Source organism: Tiliqua scincoides, chromosome 2, assembly GCF_035046505.1.
Source record: "Tiliqua scincoides isolate rTilSci1 chromosome 2, rTilSci1.hap2, whole genome shotgun sequence".
Taxonomy (NCBI): Eukaryota; Metazoa; Chordata; class Lepidosauria; order Squamata; family Scincidae; genus Tiliqua; species Tiliqua scincoides.
In genome coordinates this window covers 96,449,238-96,477,176 of record NC_089822.1, presented here as the reverse complement: position 1 = coordinate 96,477,176, position 27,939 = coordinate 96,449,238, and the positions used below count along the sequence as shown (strand labels likewise).

General features: G+C 45.0%; 1 protein-coding gene across 2 annotated transcripts; it reads left to right on the top strand.

Annotated features, from left to right (window-relative positions):
* The first annotated feature begins 156 nt into the window (after positions 1-156).
* On the top strand, positions 157-27,939 carry CLTA (clathrin light chain A). 2 transcript variants are annotated; one of them, XM_066617829.1, is made up of 6 exons: positions 157-523; positions 12,696-12,733; positions 15,423-15,540; positions 16,912-17,023; positions 26,301-26,336; positions 27,488-27,939. In XM_066617829.1, the coding sequence occupies exons 1-6, from the start codon at positions 322-324 to the stop codon at positions 27,657-27,659; spliced, it is 678 nt and encodes a 225-aa protein (XP_066473926.1). In that variant the 5' UTR covers positions 157-321; the 3' UTR covers positions 27,660-27,939. The 2 variants fall into 2 exon arrangements, with proteins under 2 accessions (XP_066473926.1, XP_066473927.1); XM_066617830.1 differs by lacking the exon at positions 26,301-26,336 and having other exon boundaries at positions 159-523.

Genomic DNA, 27,939 nt, shown 5'->3' with positions numbered 1-27,939 from the left:
GGATTGGCCACAACGCCTCTTCAGCGCGCGCAGGAGGGAGGGAGGGGGTCACGTGGAGGGTGTCCGCTCATCTGGGTCTACTTTGAGTCCCGCCCCCCTGCGCGCTGATTGGCCCACGTTCTCTCGAGCTCACCCAATTGGCGGATCTGCAGCGTCACTCTTTCCGTGCGAACTGTGTGTTGGGGGAGAAAAAGGGGGCGACTGCCTGAGTGAGTAGTTCGAGGAGGCCGGAAGTGTCGGCTGGTTGTGGCGGTTGGCGGACCGGAGTCGTCGCTCTCTGCTCTCCTCTGGTGACCGTTGTGTCCGTTGGCCCCTCCCCCCATGGCCGAGTTCGATCTCTTCGGCGCGCCGCAGCCGGCGGCGGGCAACGGAGCGCTGGGCGGCGGCGAGGAGGACCCGGCCGCCGCCTTCCTGGCCCAGCAGGAGAACGAGATCGCGGGCATCGAGAACGACGATGGCTACAACATCCTGGAGAACGGCGAGGTGCCGGCCGCGCTGCAGGGCCAGGAGGGGCTCTCGGCGGGTAAGGGGGGGCCGCGTCGCGTGCTCGCCGCTCACGTGACGCCCCGCACGTGCGAAGGGGCCGTCGCAGCTGCGCTCTGGGGCTGAGCCCCCCCCCACGGAGCCTGCTCGGCTGTGGTGCTGCCTGTCAGGAGGTGCTGCTGTTACTGGCTGGGTTGTCACTGCCCCCGCCCCACCTGCTACAGGGGGCTTTCCTTGCAGGGCAGGACGGTGCCCTGAGGTGGTGGCGCCTGGGAAGCGTCTCCTGCCCTCCCCAGTGCCACAGTCATGCCCCTTCCTCATTAAAGGAGTGACACACTTCTGTGTGGGAGCAGTGCAGCCTGCCCCTCTGGTGCTGCCTGGGGTGCTGGCCTGCCTCTCTGGTGCTGCCCAGGGTGCTCATGGGACTCTCCCCCTCAGACCCCACAACACCTGCCAGCGAGACCAGCAATGCAACATGACAAAAAGCCATAGGAGGCTCTGGTTGTCTTGGCTGGCAGAGCTTAAGTGTGAACTTTTTATGCTCTCCTGTCCACCCAGAGGCTCTTACCAGTGTTTGTCATGTTGTGCCTGGCATCCCAATCCAGTGGTAACCAGCGATGACATCATCACTGGTTACTTCCAATAACCGGACCATACAAAGTGGTACAGTGGGGGACAAATGCTGGCCTAAGACATTTAGTGCCTGAGCCAGAAAACTCAGACTGTCTGCCCCCATGGTGCAAATGCAACTGAATTAAGCCCAATCTTGTCCAATTTTCAGTGCTGGTGCAGCTGCAGTGCCACCCCAAGGAAAGGGAACAAACATCCCCTTACCTGGAGGAGGCTACTATGGTGGACCCGCTACCACAGGATGCAGCATGTGCCCCATTGGCATGGCTTCACCAGTGCTGGAAAGTTGGATAGGATTGAGCATTTGGGCATTTGCTGCCCATTAGTGGAAAACAAAACAAAAAAAAATCTGCTGCCTCATTCTGCTCTGTGCAAGCCTGGCCCTAAACCAAGCCATGAAGAAGACAGCGTGATGGGGCTTCAAAGTGGATCTGTGACAAGGAGAGTTTGTGAGGAAGGGATACCTTGTATGACAGGTGACATCTTTTTTCTTTTCTTATCACAAGGGCTATCTTGTGCATGTTTCCTGGGAGTAAACTCCATTGAGTACAGTGGCACTTACTTCTGAGCAAAGAGTGTATGAGATTTAAACTGTAATCCTTGTTTTTTTCCTGCTCCCCAAATTCTATTTCTATATTGTTTCCTACCCCACCTGTGTTGTCTTAGTGGAGGAGATTTTCAGTAAGAATTTACTTCATTAATCAGACCAAAGGCTGCTTACTTTGTAATCCAGTGTTCTGTCACCATCAGGGAACCTTTAGGAGCTTATAAGTAGGGTAAGATGGAAATGACCATCCTGTTTTGTCTCTGGTATAGCCAGCAACATGGAACTGTTTAATCATGTTTGTGATGATCCCTTTTAATATAATTTCAGATGTTTAGAGTGCCTTATATGCACAATCTTAGATCTTGTACAACACCCCAATAAGACCACAGTTCAGTATGACTGCCTTGTATGTGAAGCATTCTGAAAATACTTAAGTGTGATCATCTGTGTATGGGTGGGTGCTAAAACTATGGGTGGACCCTCGTTATTCATGAGGGTGCCCTTCCTGAAACCCATGCAAATACCACATTTTGCATGAAATGAAGTTATGCAAAATTTGGGGTCCACCCAGCTCCGAACACAGCTGACACCTTCCTCTGGTCGTGTCTGGAGCTGTTCTGAGGCCTGTGGAGGCCGTGCGCAGCCTCCATGAGCCTCAGAAAGACCTCTGGCGGTCCTAGAAAGGCTCTTCCAGTTTTTGCCTGTGTGCAGCCTGCACGGGGCTCAGAATTGCCTCTGGAGGTGACTGTAACAGCTCCTGTCTCCTCTGGAGGGTTCAGGTGGGGCCAAGTCTGACTCTGCTCAGGTCCTGGGGACCCGCATTTAGCCAGATTCATGAATAAAAATTTCATGAATAAAGAGGCTCCACCTATATAAGGGTTTGCCTAGAGTTGGCTAGCAAGTTTGTGGTTAACAGGAGACTTTGAACTGGGTCTTCCCAGATTGTATTCTTGGCCCCTTGCTATACTAGCTTGCTCTGAAATGAGTTGTTGGCTTAGAAAAAAGTATTTTAAAAATCCTTACAGATACCCAAAATATGATCTCTAGCTGTGTCTGCTCAGATGGTGTTCAAGGTAGCTGAGCTCACTTGTCCTGCATGTGTACCGTCTAGTTTACAAAAATCAAAACCTCAGCAATAATGCCCTGTGTAGTGGCTTCCTGTTGACTTTTTTGTTTCCACAATATATGCCTGTTCAGAGAAACTGCTGCCATAAGCATGCAAACTAAACAAAATCTGAGCAGAGTTGCCCTCATGGCAAAGAGGGCACACAATTGCTTTCATCAGAAGCACAGCACAGCTGTTCTTGATAGCAACTGGCTGCTTTGCAGATGTTTAAAGACAGAAGTGAATTGGTCTTCCAAAGTGGTTTTTTGTCTAAAGCCTCAGCTAATTTGCTCATTGTGCGAGTTCACTCTGGACCTATCGCTCTCCAGAATCTGAAAACACAGCATGTATACTTAAGAAGAAGTGCAGGGGGAAAAAGTTTGAATGAGCAGTGGCATTCTGAAACTGCTGGGTTTCCAGTTAAATTGGAGGTTATATTGGCTGTCTTCCTTCAGGAGGAAAACGGCAGCATTTATCTAGGCTGGAAATGAAAGTTCCAGAAATACAGAATCACTAATTGTCCAGGACTACTTCTATATGTGTCTTTGGCAACATGACTATTGGGGTCTGTCGTGCCTTAGAACAGCTACATCTCTGTGTAGGTTTCACATTGGTGCACTCTTGAAATGGGCCTTGTGTATTCTAGGTTTTGCTACACTTCTGGTCAGGGCAGTCAGATGCATTAAATTTACAGTGACATGGTAGGCCTCAACATTCATTCTGTCAAGATCAGAAACTACACTGTACTAGTCTCTGTGTATTGTAAGGTGGCAGCAACAGCCTGGTATCTTGGCAAGAAGTGCTATTGACCCTGCAGTTCTTCTCCTAGGTGCTGTTCTCCTTACTTTGATACTGTAGCCCAACTTGACAAAAAAAGTAATATTGAAGGGCAGACTGAAGACCAAACTGTTATAATGTGTGGTTTGTCCCATATGCATTTTGAGCATGTTTTTTGTAGATGAGAGCTAGCTGGGTCAGCAAACGGGATTAGGTCTCTGATATGAGGAAGAGAAGGAGATGACTTTAATCTTTCAGCTTGCCATGTTTGAAATTGGGATCTTTCCTGCAGCTGCTTTTCCTGGAAAGGGAAGCTCTCCTTGGTGCTGTTGGAAGCTATGTGAGGCTGAGAGGGGAACAGTCTAGATTGGGACTACAAGGCAGGGTAGGGAGCCTGTTTTCCCTCCCAATGGTCCTGGTCTATATTTTTAAAAAATGCTTAAAGGGTAAAGTGTGTATTTAGTATAGTTTTGGTTCTGAGAGGGGGCAAAACCTAGGAGAGGGAGAATATACTACCCCATCTTGTATGCCTCTTGTTCTTAAACTGTGACTTTTTTGTCTCCCTACAATTCATAATCTAATTTGGGCAGGTTCATAGTTTAGATCAGTCTCCTCCAAACTCTGAGCCAGGGCCCAGATCTGGGATTTGGGGGAAGCCCTCTGTGCTGTGAGCAAAGCTTACCGTTCACACCATATTCTTTTCCAGTAGATCTGGGCACTGGGGCAGTCGTATCTGCCTGGACGTCTTGTTGCACAGTTGTCTGGGATACCGGATAACATATGCATCTGCCCAGAGCATTATTATTAATAGTATTTATATACCACTATTCAACGGAAAGTTCACAAAGCGGTTTACAGAGCATCCTGGTGCCCAGTTCTACTGGGAAAGAACACAATGCGGAGGTGGAACTGTAAGCTCTGGTTTGAATGGGAACTGATTTTTTGGTACACAGAGGTTGTGAGTTTGGCGACTGCTGGTTTAGACAGATGGATCTGCCTTTGTGTACAGTGTTTTGTCCATGACCTAATTTATCATCATGTGTTGCTAGACCTTAGGGAGGCCTGCATGATCAAAAATCTATGTTTTCTGTCTATGCAGGAAGGTGTTGTGTCCCTCTTAGCATTGAATGCACTTTGCCCCAGGACTAGGAATGCGCTTGGTAAGGAGAAAAGGAGCCAAACAAAACATTTCAAAATTCTATAGTTCTGCACAATACAAAGAAGTTTTTTCAAATTAAAGGACTGAAGGCTGTTAACCTTATAGAACTGTAGACTTAATGCCAAGGATTTGAGAGTTTAGAAGTTGGTGGGAAGAGGATGTTTGAGATGCATGTTATTTCCTTGTTCAGTGGTTTTGAAATGTCTTCTTGGAAAACCTGGTTTTGGCACTTTGTTTGCTGCTAACATTTCAGAGCTTGGTGCTGACTTGCACTCTGGCCCTTGACCAGATGACCCCCACCCATCCAGCTGCTCCTTTAAAGCCAGGAAATAGCAATGTAGTGATACCAGTCTGTTGCAGAACACTGGAGATATCTTTCATGCTACTATTGTCTGGTTTTTGCAACGGAAGACACGACAAACTGATATGTAGCCTTCCTTGGATTAACTCCTAAGAAATCCTTTGCCAAATCTTCAGAAATGGATATGACTTTAAATGGGTTTTCTTTTGTGAGTTTATAACACAAACAATAGAGTTGGTAAACTATTAAGTTTATAACACTAACACTTTTAACAAACCATGAGCAGTATTATTGTGGTTGGCTTCTCTCCTGTGCACACTTATCTGGGAGGAAGCCCCTTTAAACTTGATGGAAACATGTAGCTTCCAGCTCACTTCCAGGTGCAGTTCAAAGGGATGCTGATTACCTTTAAAGGTGTATCAGGCTTGGGACCAAGGTACTTATAGGGCCACCTCCCTCTGTATGAAATGACCTTGCTGAGATCAGCTTGAATCTGATGCAACCTGAGGCTTGGAGGGCAGTGATCAGAGAGGGGCATTCTCTGTGATGGCATCATAGTTGTGGATCATCCCACCCCAAAGCTAAGATGGTTTTCATTATCATTGCTGATGCCTCAAAGCTGCCTTATTTTTCTGGATTTGAGGCTGCGGGGTGGGGGGGTGGTGGCAGCTGATGCTGGTAGGTTTTGATGTTGTGTGTTTGAACTGTTATCCATTTTTTAGAGGTAAAATGTGAATAAAATGTGTGTTCAGTTTAAATGTGGTTCTTGGGAATTGGGATGTCTTCTCTCTTTGTTTTTTAAGAAATCTCTGGTGGTGGGACAGATGTACATCTGGATGCATTTAAGGAATGCTAATTTATTGCATTCTGAATAATAGCATATGCTTAAATGCTTGTGCTGCTTTCACTTATGCAAATTCTTTCCTGCAGGTCCCCCCCCAAGCAGTGTAACTTGGGAAGGGGGAACCACCAGTAGAATGAACCCAGTGCTATAATGACAGCCCCAGCAGCATTAACTTCTAAAAGCCTAGAAAAGAGGCTTTTGACCTGTGCCTGAGAAGAGTGAGGGCCTAGCAGGCTTCATTAGGGGAGGCTGTTCCGCAGTTGTGGTTTTGCTACTGAGATCTGTGCTCACATGCAGCCTTATTGTGAGCTAGCATGTTGCACTGAAGCATAGAAGCGCCAGTCGACCTTGCAGTAAAGTAAGGTGCATTGTAATAATTCTGGACTTAAGCCATGGATGGCTTTATATTCAAAAATATTTTGAGCCACCTTAATACTATAATTCAATACTGTGGGATCAGAAACCCCCTTTTTCTGTGTCTGAATTCAGTGTTTTGAAATGGTGCTCCAGGGAATCCTTGGATTTTTTTTTTTTGCAGTGAGCTGTTTGCCCCCATTGCTAATCATTCCTTAGTCTGCAGCTACAGCGGACATTTGGCTGTGTTTCAGGGAACACTTGGTTGCTGTGGGGCACCAACATGCCCAGCCAATCAAGCATCCTGCAATGATCTCTGCAAAGGATTTCCAAATCCTCTGCAGTGATTCCTTAGCTGACATAAAGGGTTCTCTGAAGGTATTGGTAATAGTATTCATGGCACTATAAAATGTTAGGTCTGAAAACTATTATTCTAATTTACATGGAAGTTTTGTTCTGTTGTCCTATTGCACAAGTAAGAACTTAACATGCATGTTCAGTGGCACTCAACAGCCCTTTGCAGTTTTGAAAACCTGCAAGTTTAATGACTTTTTTACCCTGCTTCTCTAAAATATCAAAGTGATTTACAAAAAGATTAACAAATAATTTTGTGCTTGGAAGACAGAGCATTAAGCAAATGCGGATTGCACTAGCAATGCCCAATAAAACAGCAGCCTGTAATACCTTGAGTACAGAGTTTAAAATCTGGATAAATGAAAATGGCTTTTCCAAATGCTGAAGAACATGAACATAGGTGCTAAGTACATGGCAGAAAAGACGCATCCACAACTAGGGTGTTCCTATAGGTCAGTGGTTCCCAAACTTGTTTGAATGGCAGCTCCCTTGAGATGCTGAGCTATTAGCCATGGCTCCCCATTAGGGCTGCAACCCTATACAATATATAGGGCAGTGCATTTTCCACAAGGATTCTGTGCCCCTCCCCGGCTGATTTCTGTGGCGGCCTGGGGAGCCACAGTTCGCAGTTTGGGAACCACTGCTATAGGCTGTGTATCTCTGTATCTGAAATACTCCAAAATCCATAACTTTACTATCCTGCAGGGGTTGTCCCACCTCAGTGCCCAAAGCAGAGCTTGCTTTCCTGTGCCTGGCTGAGTGATAGCAGTGCCTCTGGATGCCTTCTAATGAAGGAAGAGGCAGAAGAACAGTGTGCACTGCTCCAAGGAGAGGGAGAAATGCTTGGCTGTTTCAGGAACTCTTATAAAGGCAGCCACAAAGGTGGAAAGCGAAGGTTTACATGCCTAGGTACTGCTCCTTGGCAGTAAGTCTTGTGGTGCATGGCTACCTCAGAAAGAAGCCCTGCCAATGTCCACAACTGAAACCTTGCATAAGCTTCCAAAATTTTAAAAAAATCCAAAACGCTTCTTGTGTTTCAGTCATTTTAGACAAGGAATACTTGACCTGTACTGAAAATGCCCTTTCTGCATGCCCTGTTTTATGGATCTCTGTAAGGGGACCCAGAGAAGGTCTTAAGATTGTTTTGTTAGGAGAACAGGCCTAAACAACTGGCACATGGTACAAAAGTCTTGTCAGGGCCTTAAAATTATACTTAGAAATGCAAGGGAAAACCAGTGAAACTGTTTTCAACATGGGTAAGATGATTGCCCTTACCCTGTGCTAGCTTTCAGCTCTACTGCTTCATTTTGAACCAAGTTTAAGAGCAGCCCCATGTTGGGTGACTAGCCCATTTACTTTACCTATTTGTGTCTGGGATCCATAGACTTGCTTGCCATGACCTTTCCCTCCTTTGGCAAGTGTGAGCCATCACCTAAAGCTGAAGATTTTCCCCACAGTGAATGTTCTGTAGGGTACAAACTGTGCACCCAAAACTAGAATCGGACCACAAAGGGGTTCTTTTGTTTCCTCACCCCTCCACAATGGTCAGTATCAACCTTGGATAGCTACCAAGGCCAGGCAAAACTTGTGTACCCTACCTGCTTGAATGGAAGTAAAATTGAATGGAAGTAAAAATTAACTTGCTAAAGCCTGGGCTGACCACCTGAGGTAAAATTAACTAGCTACATGTAGACAGACTTCTTTTTTGCACCTTTGTTAATTTGTGAGCACTTAAGCAGGGAGAGCAGCTGGGGATTTGTGGATTTACTTTTTATAACTCTAACCTTCTGAACCATCTTATTTAGTTTGATACTATTAAAACAAGTAATTTGTGTTGAACTCTGTTCCGTCGGAACAAAATATATGGTATTTCTGTGGTAGTTGTGACATCTTGGGTGCCTTTGTGAAACTGAATACTATGCGAGCACAATTGCATAGTAAAAATGTCTGGCTTAAAGAGTGGGAGTCTCTGAAAAGATGCCCTGGAGTATACTGTAATAATGCTGATGATTCATTCTTAGCAGCTTAGCTGGTTTATGAAAATGAAAAGAATATTAAGGTGCCTTGATCTAAGGAACTAGAAAAAAATGAGTGGATGTTTGAATTTCCTAAAGCAGGTTGGCCTTGCAGCATGATACTGCACATATAACTTTTCTGTGCTTAAAACCAAGATGAGATCCCTTTGTTAAAGGAACATAAGAACAGCCCCACTGGATCAGGCCATAGGCCCATCTAGTCCAGCTTCCTGTATCTCACAGCGGCCCACCAAATGCCCCAAGGAGCACACCTGATAACAAGAGACCTGCATCCTGGTGCCCTCCATTGCATCTGACATAGCCCATTTCTAAAATCAGGAGGTTGCACATACACATCATGGCTTGCAACCCATAACCAATTTTTCCTCCAGAAACTTGTCCAATCCCCTTTTAAAGGCATCCAGGCCAGATGCCGTCACCACATCCTGTGGCAAGGAGTTCCACATACCACCCACACGCTGAGTAAAGAAATGTTTTCTTTTGTCTGTCCTAACTCTCCCAACACTCAATTTTAGTGGATGTCCCCTGGTTCTGGTGTAATGTGAGAGTGTAAAGAGCATCTCTCTATCCACTTTATCCTTCCCCTGCATAATTTTGTATGTCTCAATCATGTCCCCCCTCAGGCGCCTCTTTTCTAGGCTGAAGAGGCCCAAACGCCGTAGCCTTTCCTCATAAGGAAGGTGCCCCAGCCCGTAATCATCTTAGTCGCTCTCTTTTGCACCTTTTCCATTTCCACTATGTCCTTTTTGAGATGTGGCGACCAGAACTGGACACAATACTCCAGGTGTGGCCTTACCATAGATTTGTACAACGACATTATAATATTAGCCGTTTTGTTCTCAATACCTTTTCTGATGATCCCTTTTCTAATGATCCCAGCTAGCTGTAGGGCTTTTTTAAGTTTCATATTGGAGTATAACAGCATCTCACCAGTTCATATCTTGTCCCATCTTCAGAAATACGTCTGGGTTGGTGCCTTGGCTCCAGCCTGCTGAATTACATACAAGGGGTAGATAGCTTGGGAAACCTAATTAAGCCAACAGATTTTCTGCTGGGTCTGCATTATTATAAGAGAAACTACTGGGTACAGAGTGCTGGATAGTGAAGCTGCTCTTTAAGCAATTTTTCCTGTCCTTGGAAAACTGTCTGATAAAATCAGAACTAGGAGGGAGGACTGTAGTCTGAGTTATCAACCTTTCTTGAAGTGTTGTATGTCTTATACCATAAATTCTGGCTTTTCTGTCTTTCTGCCCAATCCTGTTGAGGGCATGCACCAATAGAACATGTGTTCCACCAGCATGCACTGTTGTAAGTGCTATAAAGTGCTTTGCTAGAGTGCAGGGCCCAAGAATACTGGTGGGAAGGCCAGAGCCTGCAGCTGTCAGGATGCCCTCTGGAGCAGGTCTTTAGTGCAGGGGGAGGGGTTGGAAAGGGGAGGAGATGGCAGAGGATGGGTGAAACATGCTGGGGGGGGATTAACTGCAGCAGTGCATGCTGTAACCAAACCCCCTTCCTAGGCCTGATCTGCTTGCATAAATCAATGCAGACCTGTGCCTGAGATAGTGCTGGCACAAGCTGACCTGTTGTGGCTGTTGGGTCATACTCTGGAGCAAGGAACAAATGTCACATTATCCTGTGAGATACAGCAGTAGCTGAGCTGGCACCATTGTATTGTTGTGCAGGGATTTAGATAAGATTGGGTTTGTTTGACAAGAGTTTATTGTAAATTCTACTGGTATTTTTGTGTATGTTGAGGACCTACTTAGCCTTGCAGGTGTAATTGAACTCAAGAATGTAGGTCTACTATTAAGGAGGTGGATACTTCTCCCCTGTGCTTTGGGCTACAGATAGTGGTTAGTGTAAATAGTGAATACAGTACTCTTGAATGACTTAGAAAAGGGTATCTTACCCCCTCCTTGGTGCTAAGGGCTGTATCACAGCTGATTATGGCTTGGTGAAATATATTTAAACAATTATCATTCACTTGGGAATACAAAAATGCTGCCTTTTTCATATGTTGGAATTCATACATATGAAGCAACCAAAGCTATTCCTTTGAAAGACTTGGAAATGTAAAAATCAAAATGAACTTGTATTTCTTCCTTGCCTCTGTGAGCATTTTCATTGGTGGTGTTCAAAGTTGAACTGTACTATGCAATCATGAGGACCAGAAACAGATGTGTATGTGTAACTTTTGGTAAGAATTAAAAATTGTCTTGAGCAAGTGACACCTGAGGCTGTGTGTGTAATAGCCAGGATGTTTACAAACTGATTTGCAGCTGTTTGTTTGTTGTTGAGAGTCTGTAAAGGAAGGAGATTATCAGGGAGAAAGAACACTTCTATCCTTCAGCATCTGTGTTCCTGCCAGCTGCAACAGAAATCTGATTAGTATGCAGTGTATTTAGGGTTTTCACTAGTGCTGAATATCCACTGTCTTGGCCATCTTGGTATGATTCATGATGTGCAGAGCCAAATGCAGCAACTTAACTATGTATTGTCTCTTGTCAGATGCTTGATAGCTCTCCTTATATTTACAATCCCAGCCAAGCAGCAAAATCCATTTGAGTTCTTGGTGGATTACCTTGCATGGTTATTGAGCTGTGTTTGTGAATTTGGGCCTTCCGGGTTTAGAAGCATTACTTACAAGGAAGAGGTTACTACTCTTTTTAAAAAAAATATACAGTATGTCCTTATCTGTGGGTTTGGCAGGCACCTGTAGATTAGAGTCAATGTGGGTGCCAGTCCCATGACTGGAGGGCCTTGGACACAACTGCAAGTACCCTCTAGTCACATCTGGTAGTCCTTGAGGCCCTCCCTGCAAATTCCTCTATCTATGGAAATTGGTATATGTGGGGTTTAGGGACAGATCTCTCATGGATACTGATGGCCCACTGTATAGCACTTTCTGAAAGCCGTTCACGTGTGTCTCAGTCTGGTCCTTCAGCAACCCTGTAATGCGAGTACAGTTATCCCTGTATTGAAGCTGAGATGGAGCAACTTGCCTCAGGCTGCCTGGTGAGTTCACGGCAGAGGTAACATATGAGCTAGGGAAGTCTTGGCTTACAGTTCAGTTCAGTTCAGCAAGTATGGTGGCCAATAAGGCTTTGTGTACCATAGACATGCCTTTGCATTGTGCTTATAATATAAGCATATGATTCCCTGTCCCACTTGACAGGGAACTCTGCTTTTTTCTAGGGTTTCTGATCATGAGATGCACTGGCAATGCATGGCGGCATGTGACGTATAGTTGGGGAGGGGGGGCAAGAGAATATGGTCTCTTACCCTGTTCATGTTCATTGTAGGTATGAAATTAGCTCCCTCGTTTTATGTTAACAGGGCTTGGATGTTTGTCTGAATAGGGCTTGGATGTTCCCAAAGTAGAAATAATGAAATAAGTCTTGTTTAGTGGAAACCGGTTTCTTCTAGCTGCTCTGGCAGTTGCTAGCCTCTGTTTGTTTATGGCGATTGGAAATTGGCTTTGCAGAAGATCAGTATATAACAGATCTCTTTTTTTTTTTTTTTTTTACTTCTGGGGAACTATCTCCCTTATTGCCATCCACACACCAGTTTAAAACCATAGCTGTTGATCGTTTCCCAGGCTTCTAATACTGAATAATTCAGGCACTTCAGGCCTATGTCATTGAAATATATATGATACCAGGCATTGTGTTACAGTTTGTGTTGAGGAATGCAATACCTGGCATCCAACATGATTCTCATGGCCTACGGCTGAATCTGTTGAGTATACAGAGTAGCATTTATATTTCTATTCAGTTTGTATTTTATGTAGTATTTGAGCTAAGTTCCTGAAATGGTAATCTCTGTAATAAACCTTTGAGCAGGTTGCTACTGTCCACATCCCTGGAGTGCAGAGAATGGCTTGCCTGAGATTGCTGGCTTGTTTGTGAGCAAGAAGAGCCTCAAAACTGGGGCTTTCTGGCTTATATTCCGTGCTGTTAGAATTCATCAGCTCTTATGTCTCCTTCCACATTATGTGAAGAAGACTACATACAGTATGCAGAACATCAACCTTTCATTCCCTTCCAGTTGCTTATTGAAATGCTTTCTTACTGAAATCTAACGAAGATTCACTTTTCTTCTGCAGATACCATTGATGGAGTGACGAATGGTGACATCTACCAGGTAAATAAAAGTTGAAAATGAGCTTTTTCTAGAACAGCAGATAGTGATAAAATATCTTGCAGAGCCATTTAATGATCTAAATAGTGAATTCTAAGCATTCTGACTTCCCCCTCTCCAAACTGTGTTGGTACTCCCTCACAGTTCACAGGGTAACAGTGTCTGTAAAATGTATGCCAGTGTTGGGAGTTGGCAGTGGACTTAATGAGTCCTGATTTTGGATGGCAAATAGTAACCCATCTTCCCCAATGTGCGCATCAGTGGAGGTGCTAAGAAGTTCTGTTGCTGTTCCATGTGGGGGCGGGGGCTAAAGGACTCTTGCCTGCATCTAGACTTGATGGGGGGGGGAATGCCTGATTCAGATTAAATGGGAGGTGGGTGAGGGTGTCCAGGCTCAAGCAGGAACTTGGGAACCCTACCTAGCTCCCAGAATTATTAATTGCCAATCCCTGCTGTCAAATACAAAGAAGCAATGTGAGGTTTTTAAACAGGTGGTCAACTGTGCTAGGGAACGTTGGCTAGTTATCATGCCTAATGAAATGACCTTGTGTACTTGCAAACCCTTTTTTCCTCCCCTTGATGCTTTTATGCAATGTGCCTCTTCAAGCACTGCTGTATATGTGTGGGGGGGTTTCATACTCAGGTTTGAATTGTCCCTCAGTACTGAAAAACTGAAGGATACTGTGCATGTGGTGAAATGGGTTATGCTTTTTATAGAAGTGGTTAAATGAATCCACAGTATTGGAGTTGGCGGATAATGAGGATTGACTATATATGAAATGAGTATTTGGAAGCCTGTGGCAGAAATGGAGGAATGGCTTCACCAGGAGATCAAACTACATGAAAAGTTGCAGTGTTCTCAGTCTATTTCAGAACTAAAATTGTCAGTTCACAGACCAGTGAGTTTGAAGAGCTTAGGGAAACATGTTCGTTTCTTTCCTCCTGCCTTAATACTTCATGCAGGCTGCTTTCTTTAGAGATGGTCACCGAGTTTTATACACTTTGTTGTTGGCATCCTTCAGTCTCAGAAGAGTGGTATCGCGCTCTGAATGGTGGTTAGTGTCCTCTCGAGTGCACGAAGCCTGGGTAAAGTAGATATGGAGGATAGACTGTTACCATGCAGCAAATCCCCCCTCTCCACATCACTGAAATGGTCCAGTGGAAAGGCAGAAGCCAATACGGTTGGTTCCAGCGGCGGGCATTGCAGGAATTGCCAGAGCATGACTGTATACAGCCGCGAACTGCCTCAGGGTCTCTGGCTCCGGATTTTGCCTCGAGGTTGTCTCCTGAAGCCTTTTCCATAACTGGATGTAGCCCCAAGGCAGTGGAGGTTTGGGATCAGAGTTTTCCTTCTCTCAGATGAGCTGCCTTCCCAGGCTAACGAATCCCATCTACCCGGTGGCTGTTTAGTCGCCTCTTACGACAAGTACAGCCAAACTGAGGGCCTATTCTTATCCCCCAGCCCCTAGGGGCTATACACTTATAGATGATCTATTTAGTATAACCACACATCTTGTACTTGGTACCAAATGAGTGATTCTCCTCTTGGGGAGCCACTGATCTCAGCAGTCCTAAGCAAAGCCAAGTACTAGATGGGCAAGAGTTTGGGGAAGTGTATTTTCCTTCTTGTGCAGGAAGGTGAAAAACTTATACCCAGATGAGCACTGTGAACATGCCAATTTTTTTTTTTTGGGGGGGGGGGGAAGTAAAATGATTACTGTGCTGAATACATCTATTTAATGTTCACTAATGCTGTATGACTAAAGATAAAATTGTTTCTGAGGTTATTGCCCCTGCTCTGCAACAGGAAGGCACAGCACTACTTGAACATAGCAAATGATGAGTCTTGGTGCTTTTTTCACCCCCATTTTCTACAGATTAGTGTTCATAAGAAGAGCCCCACTGAATCAGGCCATAGGCCCATCTAGTCCAGCTTCCTGTATCTCACAATGGCCCACTAAATGCCCCAAGGAATGTACCATTAGCTCAATGAGTTCAAATGTACTTGAGCTCAATCCTGGTATTTTGCTGCCTTCTACTAGCAGATTAGCATAGTGAGAGCTGACATGTTCATAATCTGTTATGGGAAAAGAGTAGTATCGTGTCTGGCTTGGGTTTACTGGCTCCTTCGCTGTCCAGACTGGTGGCCAAACAAGACTTCTAGAAAGCAGTTTTTGTTGTTACCAGTTGGCAAACTTGTTCTTGTATCCTCTTCAGAATTTTTCACCTGTGTTTGAAGATGTTTCTCTGGCTTATAGAAGCTTCTCTGGGCTTCTTACCTGCGGAATATCTGGGCATGCCCCCATATCCATGGGCGTTCTGTTCAGGAAAACCCTGTGACTAGCTGGATACGAGGGAATGCCCCCAGAGGGTGTTCTGAGCCACACAGAGGTTGCGTGTGTCTGCCTTCAGCGTCTGCAGACCTCACAATAACTTCCGTGAAAAATACTTCCGGATTTACGGAAAAACCAGAAGTCGTGTTTTATTCTCGGAATCATTCTGAGACCTGGAGAGGCCGCGGTTAGGCATGCATGGGGTGTGCATAGGGAAAAGGCTGTGGATCTGATCCATGGATACAGGGGCCCCCCTGTATTTATAAAACTACTACTGCAAGAGTAGGACTGCTTTGGATAAACAGACTGGTGTCCATTGAAGATGGTAAAATGTCTGTGGTTTTTTTTATCTGGTTAAGGAGAGCAACGGTCCAACAGACTGCTACGCTGCTATTTCACAAGCTGATCGTCTGCAGGTAGAACCAGAGAGCCTCCGCAAATGGAGAGAAGAGCAACAGGAGCGCCTAGAAGTACTTGGTAAGAACTGGGGCTGTTCCTGCTGGAGCAACTGATTTTTATTAGGTACGATGCGCTAGAACTGAGTAAGGCTAACACTGCTGCTCTCAATCAGCAAGGGCTGACCTCTCCCCCCCCCCCCCCGCAAATAGCAGCATAGGCTTTGAGCTGAGATCTCTGAATGTACCTCAATTCCTTTTAGTTGTGCCTTCATTCACCAGTAGGTATGGGCCTTAGTTGCTCTTTGGAGGGAGATATTTGCCAGAGCTTCTGTTACTGTTGATGCAATGGAGGTGTTAAAAAGCCCCTATGTATATTACAAAGGAGACCTTGTTTAAAGGTCTTGGGAACAAGAAGTGGCATGTGTGCATGCAGGAAGCAGTTATAATAGGAACCAGATTGGGGAAGTTGGACCTGGCTGTTGGTTGCCTAGCTTCTGAGGGTCTAACCTTAAGAGCTAGTGATCTGTGTTTGAAATGCATGGGAGCGGGTGCTAAAGGACACTCCCCCATTGGGTCCTGTATGAGACTGGGACATTGTTTTTTGTGAGCAGAGTTGTGTACTCCATCTAAAACTTCATCATTTCTGATTCTAGCACAGTATTTGATTGTCTACAGTCATGTACAGATGCCATCCTTGGATGACTAGTGGAGTGAGGATTATGCAAAGTAGGAGTACAGTAGCATGTAACTGAAGCTCTTGACTAGACATCTTAGCCAGCTCCTCCTTTAGCTTCTGAGACTGGCTTCAGCAAGCATTGCTCACATTCTTTCAAGAATATCTTGGCAACTGTAATGGGTAGAATCATATGGAGTGTGTTAAATGAAATCCAAGATTCTCAGGAAGCCCATGTCCCTCTCTGGCTTCACTGCACTTCTGTGGAATAGCTGCTGTTTTGGCCCATAGCCAGCAGCAATTGCCAGACTGCATTGGCCAAAATCTTCTTGGATGAACCATCAGTGTACATGGCACAAAGAAGAGAGTTGTCCTTGCCCACATGGGGTCTGCAAGTTAAAATGGACACAGTGGAGGAAGGGGAGAAGGAATGGTGCTAGGGAAGAACGTGCAATTATGTCATGTATATGTGCCTAAACATGGGAATAGGGTAATGGGACTAGTTGGTGCTGCTTACTTAAGCAGCTTACTTAATCCAAACCATGGGAGGCAGACTACTGGGTACTTCTGGAAATACTGTCCCAATATATTTTGTGTTTAACTTCATTGTTAACATGTCAGCAGCCCCATCATGGTTTCTGTTGCTGTGGAGATTTTGCCCCTCAGCACTTTGAGGGCATTCCAAGGCCAGGATTCCTTTTAGATCAGCATCTCAACCATGTTGAGCCTTTATGAGCAAATGTTTAAGCTGCATTCTGGTATCGTTTGCTTTTTTAGATGCAAACTCTCGGAAGCAAGAAGCAGAGTGGAAAGAGAAAGCAGTAAAGGAGTTGGAGGAATGGTATGCAAGACAAGATGAACAGCTACAGAAAACAAAAGCTAATAATAGGTAAGAATGTACCACAACTCTTGTACTGCTTGGTATAGAATAGCCTGTCAGCAGCAGCATTTGTGTCTCCCAGTGCAGGTGTAACACAGACTTGCGAAAAGAGAAGCAGCCTTTTGTTCTCCTATTTTGGGTATGAATTGCTTCCCACCACTTGTCAACAGGAGTGGTTAAATCTTCCTTCTCCACCAGTGGTGACTGGCCGAGACTGGCTTGAGGTTTTCTGTGTTAGCTTTTGTTGCAAATGTAATGTTAAACCATGGAAAAAGTTGATAAGAGAAGTAGAGGGGGCACTTCACCCTGCAGAGGTGGGCGGCAGACATGCTAAGGCTGGCAACTGATTTGCAGGGGATGCATGCAGTAATAGAAACTAAGCAGAATTCATTGAATTTGCCTAGTAGAAAAGGCTTGGCTATGAGGATTTAATATATGCAAACTGAAGTCAAGGCAATCATTGCGTATTAATGCCTCGAATCCTTTTCAACTTAGGGAAGTTGCTGTCTTTTTTTTTCTTCACCTGGCAACGTTGTATTCCTTCCCCCCCCCCCCACATTACACGAGGAACATGCAAGGTAACTACAGTTACTAATTCCATAAAATAAGAATTGGAGTTACTTGTAGAATAAAATGGGGAGGGGAGCAAAAGGAATGCCGTGCTGCCGAGTGCAAGAGGAATGGCAACTTACTTGCCTGAGTAGTAATTAGAAAGACAGCTAGTTGTATCCGTGGATGAAAGAGCTGCATAATCTAACTTGCCAGCTTTGTTCTTGTGGCAGTGGGAAAAGACACCTGGAAAACAAAGGGGCAACATGCATAAGAGTTCTCACGACTATGACTTGCAGTGACTAGACTTTATCTGGTAATCCACTACAGTCACTGGGATCCAGAGGCCCACACAAACTAGTTCTGAGACTTGGAGACTAGACTTCTTTCAATACAGAAACCTGCATAGTTGGTCATTCCTGAAATGAAAGTAGCTTGTGCTGGGACTTGCTAATTGAAGGGGAGGTAGTTGAATTCCCTTGGGAGGAATTATACACTTGGGCAGAGCTAAAAGTAGCTGTCTGGATCCCTGGTCTCCAGGGATCATGTTGCAAGTTCTGTTGCTAGTCATAATGTGTAATGTAGGAGTTTCCTTTCCATGCAAACGGAGTTCAGGGGCTCCCATATCCATGGATCCCATATCTGTGGTTTCACTTAACCATGGATTGGATCAGTGAGCCTCCCAAACGCCCCCTCCAGAGGCAAGGGGAGCTGGGCTCACCTCACCGCCAAAGGCTTTCTGAGGCCCACAGAGGCTGTGCATGACCACCCACGGCCACTAGGGGCATCAGAATGGCTGAAAAAATGTCCCAAAAAGCAACTTTTGGTTTTACGATAAAACCTGAAGTGATGTTTTTAGTGCCTTACAAGTCATTAGAAGGCCTGGGGAAGCGAAGGAGGCCCAGGAAACCTGGATATTCATGGTTTCAATTAACCATGGGGGTTCCGGACCTGAAGCCCCACAGGTATCAGGGTACACCTATACTCGAATGTACAACCTAAGCAGTGACAACTAGTAGTTGCATCAGTGAAGGCATAACTATCCCTCTTTCTGGGTTTCCTAAGCTGATGGAAATGTTAGATTGTTGATGAAACTGGGGAGAACCCAATACAGTGGCATAGCTGAGGAGGTGCAGGGGGTAGCAGTTGCACTGGGCATCAAGCTTTAAGAGGGGCAAGAAGCTGAACTTGACACTAGTGACCAAAACTGAAAATTTTGGTATGCATGAATAATACTATCATGTTATATATCACTGGAAAGGTTTTTTAATGCAGAAAGCAATGAAACAAAAGGTATTGGAATATTTGTATTCTATCTAAAGTTATGGCCAATTAACCAGAAAATGAAAACACAACTGCCTTATGGAACAAAAAGTGGATTTGCTTAAATCAAAACTGACCTATGAGACTGATTGTTACGATACAGCATGGAACCAATAACTTTTTATTTATTTACGTAATTAAATTTGATTTTGTCATGGAGGGGGTGCTACAAAATCTTCTTTGACCCCAGGTAGCAGATGGATGCCTTAGCTATGCCACTGACTGGGGGGAGGCAGCAGAGCAAATGGGTGGTGTGCTGCTGTGGGGAGCAGGTTGGTTTCAATTTTCACTTTTTAAAAAGCCCAGGCGTGATGTCACTTCTGGTTGTGACACCACTTCCGGAGCAACATTTTGAGCTTGGCACCAGGCTACATGATCATTAGCTACGCCACTGGCCCAATGAAACCTGATGTATCTCTTATAATACTCTCCTGGAAAAAATAACCATGCTTGCTATGCTTACAGCATTGGCCACAGTCCAGTACAAGAGTTAAATATACTTCAGCCTCTGATTTCATGGGGATGGGGCCCCATTAGTAAAACTAATTTACTTGGAACTAGCTCCCCCTTCTGTCTTTGGTAGATGAGTAGAGGGTCTAGGCCAGTGGTACTCAAACTTTTCTGGCCACTGGCTCCCTTGACCCCCGTGGCTGTTGGCCATGACTCCCCATCGTGTTCCTGAGGGCTGGAAGTGATATCATTAAACAGGAAGTGGCCAGAAATATTAACTATATTAAATATATTATATTTATTATAAGATAATATTAAATAAATATATATTAACTATATTAATATTAATCATATCATTAATTAAATACAGATCTTAAAAATGTATTAATACACAGCAACATACAGGCTGAGACTAATTATTCGTGTGGGTTCTGTTCCAAGCACTCACCTGGATGGCAAAAAAAAACGGCACTATAGCAAATCAATTTAAAAATCAAAGTTTCTTTGCTCAGGTGATTTAAAAACTGGCCTTGCTGACCTTTTGACTCTAAGATAAGAGTCATTAAGAAGACAATCCATCAATCAGTCCTCCTCCAACTCAGCAGACATGGTTGGGGGAAGGGAGGGGCTGCTGGAGAGAGAAGGATTGATGAATTGTCAGCCAGCTGCCTCTCTCTCATTAAGGAGGCTATTGTTAAAGGACTGTTCAGTTTTTTTAACTTATTTTAAAGGAATGCATTTTCTCCCTACTCCAGGGATCAGCACATTCTTATTTGCAGGGGCCATTCGTGTTGAGTCAAATCTGTGTATAAAAAATCTGTGTATAAATAGGCTGGACCTGTACATGCTTTATAAATGATCAGCTGCTGATTACTGTTGGAAACAGGATGCTAGAGTAGGTAGATTTTGTCTGGTCCAGGAGGTCTCATTTTTTTAAACTTTGCAAGCATACCAATAGAATTATTTTATCAAATGAACTTTGTGAACAACCAGTCTGACCAACATTACACACACACACACCCCTGTGGACCCCAATCCAACTATTCATTTCTCCTTGGATAGGATTGAACCCTTTATTAATTTAATGAAATTAAATTTTTCTAGCAGCTGGTGGGGAAAACAAAAATAGACTATGAAAATATATCAGAGCTGATAAGGGTTTGGTTAGGAAGCTGATTTGTCTCCTGTACTAGGAGATGCACAACTGAAGCCTGTGCATGTCTACTCAGAAGTAAGTCCCACTACAGTCAATGGGGCTTACTCCCAGGAATAGGATTGGGCTGGCAATCACTTCCTCAATGGCTGATAAGTATTCCCTTCAAATAGCAAGATTCATCACTTTAAAAATACAGCCGCTCCTCTTCAGTCAAACAACAAGATTAGTAAATCACTTTTAAAACTGTTCCCTTTTTCTGCTCCTGGCCAAGTAAAGTGCGTGCTTCTCTCCTCCCCCCCCCCCTTTGCCAACTGCATGGAAACAACTTTAAGACCCCTGGTGACTGGTAAAATAGGAAGCATTTTATTTGGGGAGGGGGAGGAAAGCAGGAAGGTTTGGAGACCGAAAGGGGGAAGTGGAAGAGGGAGGGGGTTGAAAAGAGAGATTTCACTTGGATGAGAAGCGATCCCAGGCTGGGAACTAGGAACCAACCAGACAAGGCTCAGCGAGGGTTAAGGACTGCAAGCTGAGCGTGCTTGGTACTTGCCAGATGAGCTTTGGAAACATGCAGCGAACACAGAAGGCGGCAGCCTCGGAGTGGAGGGAGAAGAGGGTGGGTGGCAGCAGCCCCTCTCACAGCTGAGCAACTCCCGTTTCTTCTGCTTTAAAAAAAAGCGCAGAAGACGGGCTCATATTCTGCCCAGGGATGTGACTGTATCGCTGCAGAGGACATCCCATGCCTCCCCTTTGAGTTCCTGGCGCCTCCCTAAAGAGCCGCACCACACAATTTGAATAACACTGGTCTAGGCATTCTGCAGATGTATCTTAAACAATTGCACTAATTATTGGGGAACTTAAGAGTGGAACAGATTTCTCCTAGCATGTATTTGGTGGTCTGTATTCTACATATTACACGGGTGTCCAAACCCCAGCCCGGGGGCCACTTGCGCCTCTGGGGACTCCCAATATGGCCCACAGGGAGCCCCAGTCTCTAATGAGCCTCTGGGGATCTGTTGGAGCCTGTGCTGGCCTGACACAACTGCTCTCAGCTTAAGGGCAACTGTTTGACCTCTTGCATGAGCTGTGGGATGAAAGCTCCTTCCACTGCTTGCTGTTTCATGTCTGTGATGCGGCAGCGAAGGAATGGCCAGCCTTGCTTTGTGCAAGGACTTCTATAGGCCTTGTGCGATTGCAAGACCTTCTTTCATTCATGCAAGTTCAATCTCTAATATGTTCATTGATGTAAAGTTCTCCCCCCCCGACGTGTCAGAGAGGTGATGTGGCCTGCATGCCAAAAAGTTGGGACACCCCTGACTTATTACATAGAATAAATATACTAGATCAGTGGTTCCCAAATTAGTGGGTTGTGACCCACCAGCCAGGGAAGGAGTTGTCCCTGCTTCTTTAAGGAACTGGGAAAGTGGGAAGGCAGCAACACGTTCCCCAGGATCATGGTGTTGCTAGGGGGGGAAGGGGGTGTTCATTTTTTTCAGAGGTGTCTGCAGGGCTCCCCATACTTCCCCTGGAGGTTGGCAGTACCTTAGGTAAGTGAAAACACCCTTTCTCCCCCAGCAGGGCTACAATCCTGGGAATTGTGTTGCTGCCATAGCCCCTTTCTACACACAGTGCTCCCAACTCCCTCAACTCCCTTGCAGGAGTTTGGGAAAGACTGTACTAGTTGCATTCTGAGGATAGATGGCCTTTGTCCTTGGTAGTGGTTCCCAAACTGTGCGTTATGGTGCCATGGCGAACTCGCAGGGGTGCCCTGGGATGTCCCTGGTTGCCTCTTCTTATTGGCTCTCCTGATGCCACCATCTTGGGGTGGCACTGCTGTGATGGGCGTCATGGAGGAATGGTCAGTTTGGGAACCACTACCTTAAGGGCTTGTCCAATTTGGTTGAATGAAATTGCTTCATTTCCTATGGAAAGTTACAAGCTGTCAAAGGAAGAAACAGATTTAGTTCTTGCATTTTTAAATTCTGCCTTTTCTTGAAAGAGCCCAGGGGAGTGTATTTGGGAGAGAAAGAGGAAAGAGTTAACCCTCTTATTCAGGAGGGTCTGGTCTCCAGGAGGTCTGGTCTAGAGGATAGAGCCTCCGTTAGCCTGAAGATAACATCAGAAGGTTGCCAGTTCGAGGACACTGGCAGCTCCCTGAACGGCTGAGAATGGCGAGACCTTGAAGCAGCTGACAAGCTGAGCTGAGTGATTCCACCTGCTCTTGGTGTGAGCAAGAAGCGTCTTGGCTGCCCTCCATGTGAGAGCTGGAGCTGCTTGTCAGCTTGCATGGGAGAACTGGAGACCAGAAGTGAGACTAAAACCAGGAAGATCCATTCTGAAATGTTGTTGGTTCTTGAAAGAGAGAACCTCTATGATTGTAAAAATCCCCTTGAGGGATTTAGAAATGCCTGCCTATGTAAACCACCTTGAATAAAGTCAGAGGAATAATCCGATGACCAGAAAGGCGGTATATAAATACTGAATTATTATTATTATTCCCACAAGGCAGAGAGTGAATATTGAGTGTGACTTCCCAAAGGCTACCCAGTCACCTTCATAGCCAAGCAGTTATTTGAACCTGGGCCATTCCTCCAGGCCTCAACACTGTTCACCCTGGCATAAGGGGTATATGAATGTTCTTATAACAGGTTTCTAAGGGTGTGTGGCATCATGATCAGTTCCTAATTCTGCAAATTGTGGTTTTCAGGCATGATGTTCCTTAACTCTGCCATTCAGCGACTTAAGCGTTTCTCTTCCTTCTCTAGGAATGTCATCTTGGGTCAGAATAACTTGTTGCATGTTTTAACACATTCAACCTTATGCTACCTTGGCTGTGTTTCTTTCTACTCACTCTTCTTTTTCTTTCCTCCTGCCTGCTTACCTCTTCTGTGGACTCCTTGCCACTCAGGGTGGCAGATGAAGCATTCTACAAACAACCCTTCGCTGACGTGATTGGTTATGTGTATGTTGCCTAACTACTGGTTTTGTCTGATCCATTCTCCATCTCTGATTCTGTTATTAATCCATAAGGCTTACCCTGGAGAGAGTATTATGAGATACACTTCAGGCAGATAGTCTCTGGTAAACACTTTCTGGAAGGGAGCACAGAACTTCTCTGCCCAGAAGGCATGTAGGTTAAGTGCAAAGCAAGATCTACGCTCAGATGGCAAACTGGAACCTTATTTCACGGGCCACATGTGGTCTGCAATTTTAGGTGGTTCTTCATTGCCTAAACTCTTCATTAAGACTTAGAACCTATTAACACATTTGCCTTTGTAAAGAAGGAAGATTTTGAAAGTTGGCGTGTTGAGATGTTGCTACTCCCTTCTGGGTTTTAAGTAATGTTGAAGACCTTGCTGCCAGTTGCGCAAGCTGCCCAGTTGTCCATGATGAGGTTTAGATTATGCACCTGATATTGCATGCTTGGTCACCATCTTTTATTTCTGTTGTATGGCCTCTTAGGAATACTGAAGGTGACCGTTCCTACTGTAGCTGAAATGATAGAGAATGCAAAGTGTTTACAGTCTTAGTAAAGTTCATTGTTGGAGTCCATAAGCTTCATAGGATGCAAGGTTCTGTTTAAAAGGAAATCAAAGATATGTTGGAAAAGAGATGCTTGGGACAGTGGAGTTGCAATTTTTGAATTTGGTTAAGTTGTTGGCTATTGGGAAGTCTGTAGATCAAATAACTGCAATGCATTGTTCTCTTTATCATTGACTTGGGTGCTATCCTCCTTGTGCTGTGCAGATACCTGGCTACTTAGAGTCATATTACAGGAGCATCTAAATCTAAGAGGGACTCATTCAGTGTGCTACAAAAGGCTGCCCTCTGAAAGCTGTTCTGGGAGGGGAGAGGCAGGCATCTCATGCAAATACTAGAATGGGAAGAGTCATTTGAAAGTGTGTAAGGCTTGGCAGCATTAATCAAAAGAATAAGTGAAACATTCCATTGTTTAATGCTGGTTCAAGTACTGCAGCATTTCTGGCAACAAATATGTAGACCACCAAAGGCTTCTGGTTTCAGGGAGTGTCTGCTGTTTTTTACTCACAGGTCAGATATTCAGAGTGGCTTTTTCATACTCTTCTCTTTAATTCCTGTGCAGAATATGATTGTTTCATGGTTACTAATGATCAGCTTGTGGTAGTTCTTGACTGATTAGTGCTTTTGAATTTGGTTACCTTTTGACCAGTAAAGGAATGATGCCCATACTGGCTAGATGGGTGGCAGAACTTCTGTGTTGCCAAAAGAGTAACCGTGGCTCCTTACCCATAAGGTGGGGCTGAGGGAACAAAGGCAGCCTCTGTCTTACTTGCATTTTGAAAGCATGGCAGTGTCATGCTCCCTGTAGCAGAGGAGCCTCTGTCCCATTGCTGTGGGGTAAGCATGATTTGCCTAGCAGATCCCACTGGGAGGGCACTACCCAGATGGCTGCAGGTTTGAGAAGTATTTCCTCCCAGCTGTATTGGGGCTGGGACTGCTTGCTCTGACCCCACAGGAAGAAGTGCCCCTGGAATTGGTACTTCCTGCTTCACAAGCCTGACCACGGTGATATGTGGCAGCAGCTTAAGAGGCAGATGGTTCTTGTATGCATGTGTCTGTCATGAGAAAACTAGTTGCAAATGGAGAAATTGAGTCATGCACATTGGGGCAAAAAATCAAAACTTCACATATAGGCTGATGGGTTCTGAGCTGTCTATGACAGATCAGGAGAGAGATCTTGGGGTGGTGGTGGACAGGTCGATGAAAGTGTCGACCCAATGTGTGGCGGCAGTAAAGAAGGCCAATTCTATGCTTAGGATAATTAGAAAAGGTATTGAGAACAAAACGGCTAATATTATAATGCTGATGTACAAATCGATGGTGAGGCCACACCTGGAGTATTGCGTCCAGTTCTGGTCGCCGCATCTCAGAAAGGACATAGTGGAAATGGAAAAGGTGCAAAAGAGAGTGACTAAGATGATTGCTGGGCTGGGGCACCTTCCTTATGAGGAAAGGCTATGGCGTTTGGGCCTCTTCAGCCTAGAAAAGAGGCGCCTGAGGGGGGACATGATTGAGACATACAAAATTATGCAGGGGAAGGATAAAGTGGATAGAGAGATGCTCTTCACACTCTCACATAACACCAGAACCAGGGGACATCCACTAAAATTGAGTGTTGGGAGGGCTAGGACAGACAAAAGAGAATATTTCTTTACTCAGCGTGTGGTCAGTCAGTGGAACTCCTTGCCGCAGGATGTGGTGACGGCATCTGACCTGGATGCCTTTAAAAGGGGATTGGACAAGTTTCTGGAGGAAAAATCCATTATGGGTTACAAGCCATGATGTGTATGTGCAACCTCCTGATTTTAGAAATGGGCTATGTCAGAATGCCAGATGCAAGGGAGGGCACCAGGATGAGGTCTCTTGCTATCTGGTGTGCTCCCTGGGGCATTTGGTGGGCCGCTGTGAGATACAGGAAGCTGGACTAGATGGGCCTATGGCCTGATCCAGTGGGGCTGTTCTTATGTTATGTTCTTATGGTTCTTGTCAAACCAAGATGCGTGAAACGCTGGACTTACAGGTAATGGATGGTTTAGGTAGTTTGGGAGTTGATGTTGAAAGACTATTTTCCGTAGGCAGTGGGAAAGGGACATGAATCTGCAATGCCACCACTGTAGGGTAAAACTGGCAGCATGTTTGCTGGACGTAGGAAGTGCTACAAAATGCATGTCCAGCCAGCTTTACTTATCATCTGCATTATGCTCATTTTCATTTTCTATATCTGACTTAAACTCTCTCCTCTGTTTTTGTTTTTTTCTCTTCACCTTTAAGCACAAACATAAACCATCCTTGCTACAGCCTAGAACAGTTAAGTAAATTCTTCACTGCCCCTTAAGTGTCTTGTCACATGAAATAGCAGTGTTGTAGTGACCCTTTGTCATCAGTGGTGTTTTGTAAATGACAGTCATCCTTGTGATCAGTGCTAAATCTCTCCATGGGATCATTCTCATTGCTCTTTCTGTACTGCTTGTTGGAGCAGATGAAGTCCCCTCCTACCAAGTGAGGAGTGCTTCTCAGGTGTGGGTTCCAGGGCCACCCCACACCAGCCATTGGAACAAATTGCTTTTCTGCTCAGGTACTGCAGGTAGCACACTAGTGCTGAAAGGATAACATTGATGCTCACTGAGCACACTCTCAGGATGACATGAATAAGCAAAGTGACCCTTTTGGGCTTTCATAAATTCCCATGCTCCAGCCTAGCTTGTGCAAGTCCATAGCACACATTAGCATGAGGGTTATGACTTAAAATCCTTCACTGATCTGTTCTGCTTCTTCACAGCACCTGAAATCGTCACTGTCTTAGTTTTGGTTTGAAACTTGGAAGTGCTCCCAGAAGGCACTTATTTCATACTAGTCCTTAGCACATGTGTCCCGTGTGGATGGTGACTTTCTACTACAAGAAACTGATTCATGCCCTACACAGACACTTGAGGGTTACATGTGGTAAGGAGACAAGGATCTTGCCTAGCATGCCAGAGTTCTGTGTATTGGGAATCCATCTTTGCATAAGGGCCTGTGTCCATAGAGCCCAATACATGTAGGCCCCCACTGTGTGACTTTTGTAATCTCCTTGCAAGGTGTATTCCTCAAATGTCTGCATAGGGTATTGTGGCTCTTAAAGCACTTTTGAGTTAATGCCTGACTTGCTGCTTTTGGATGCCATAGGCAGAGATTGCAAAGCCCCTCTCTAAACACCTGTATTCCAACACTATCCACCTTGGCTCTCAACAGGTGAGCACTTCTCTACTCATAGCACCTACTCATAGCACTTCTCTGCCCATGCAGGCTTGACTGTTGGTGAATCTCACCTGTTGAGAGCTGAGGTGGATAGTGTGGGAAATCCTCAGTGTTGCTGGATTTATTCCAGCGGTGTTGGTAATAACAGGAAACAGTTAGCTCACAGGGACCGGGGAACCTGTTTGTGCCTGAAATTAAATGTGGTGTTGCATTGCTTCTAGGGCAGCTGAAGAAGCTTTCGTGAATGATGTTGACGAATCATCCCCTGGCACTGAATGGGAACGTGTGGCTCGGCTCTGTGACTTTAACCCCAAGTCAAGTAAGCAAGCAAAGGACGTGTCCCGCATGCGCTCAGTGTTGATCTCACTCAAGCAGGCTCCGCTGGTTCGTTGAAGGGAAAGCACACCGGCACTACAAATGCAATATCTTTAACTTTACTCAGAGAAGCTGTGTCTGCAGTAATTAGATTAATTATGTTTCAATGTTTTTTGGACCAAACCTCATTATGTATTTAGAGTTTGATCATTGTTTTGTGATTGCATGTTCTTCCCTCATATGTGTCCTTCCAACATCCATACTGGGAGGAAACTTCCAGAACTGTAGTCTCTATGCTTCTGTGCATTGAGATGTCATTTTTCAGCTATACTTGTATTAAAGGTCTGTTTAAACAGCT

Coding starts and splice junctions, on each gene's coding strand:
- CLTA (XM_066617829.1), top strand. CDS start 322: ATGGCCGAGTTCGATCTCTTCGGCGCGCCGCAGCCGGCGGCGGGCAAC. Junction 524..12,695: donor CCAGGAGGGGCTCTCGGCGG/GTAAGGGGGGGC, acceptor TTTCTTCTGCAG/ATACCATTGATGGAGTGACG. Junction 17,024..26,300: donor AAAACAAAAGCTAATAATAG/GTAAGAATGTAC, acceptor TTCACCTTTAAG/CACAAACATAAACCATCCTT.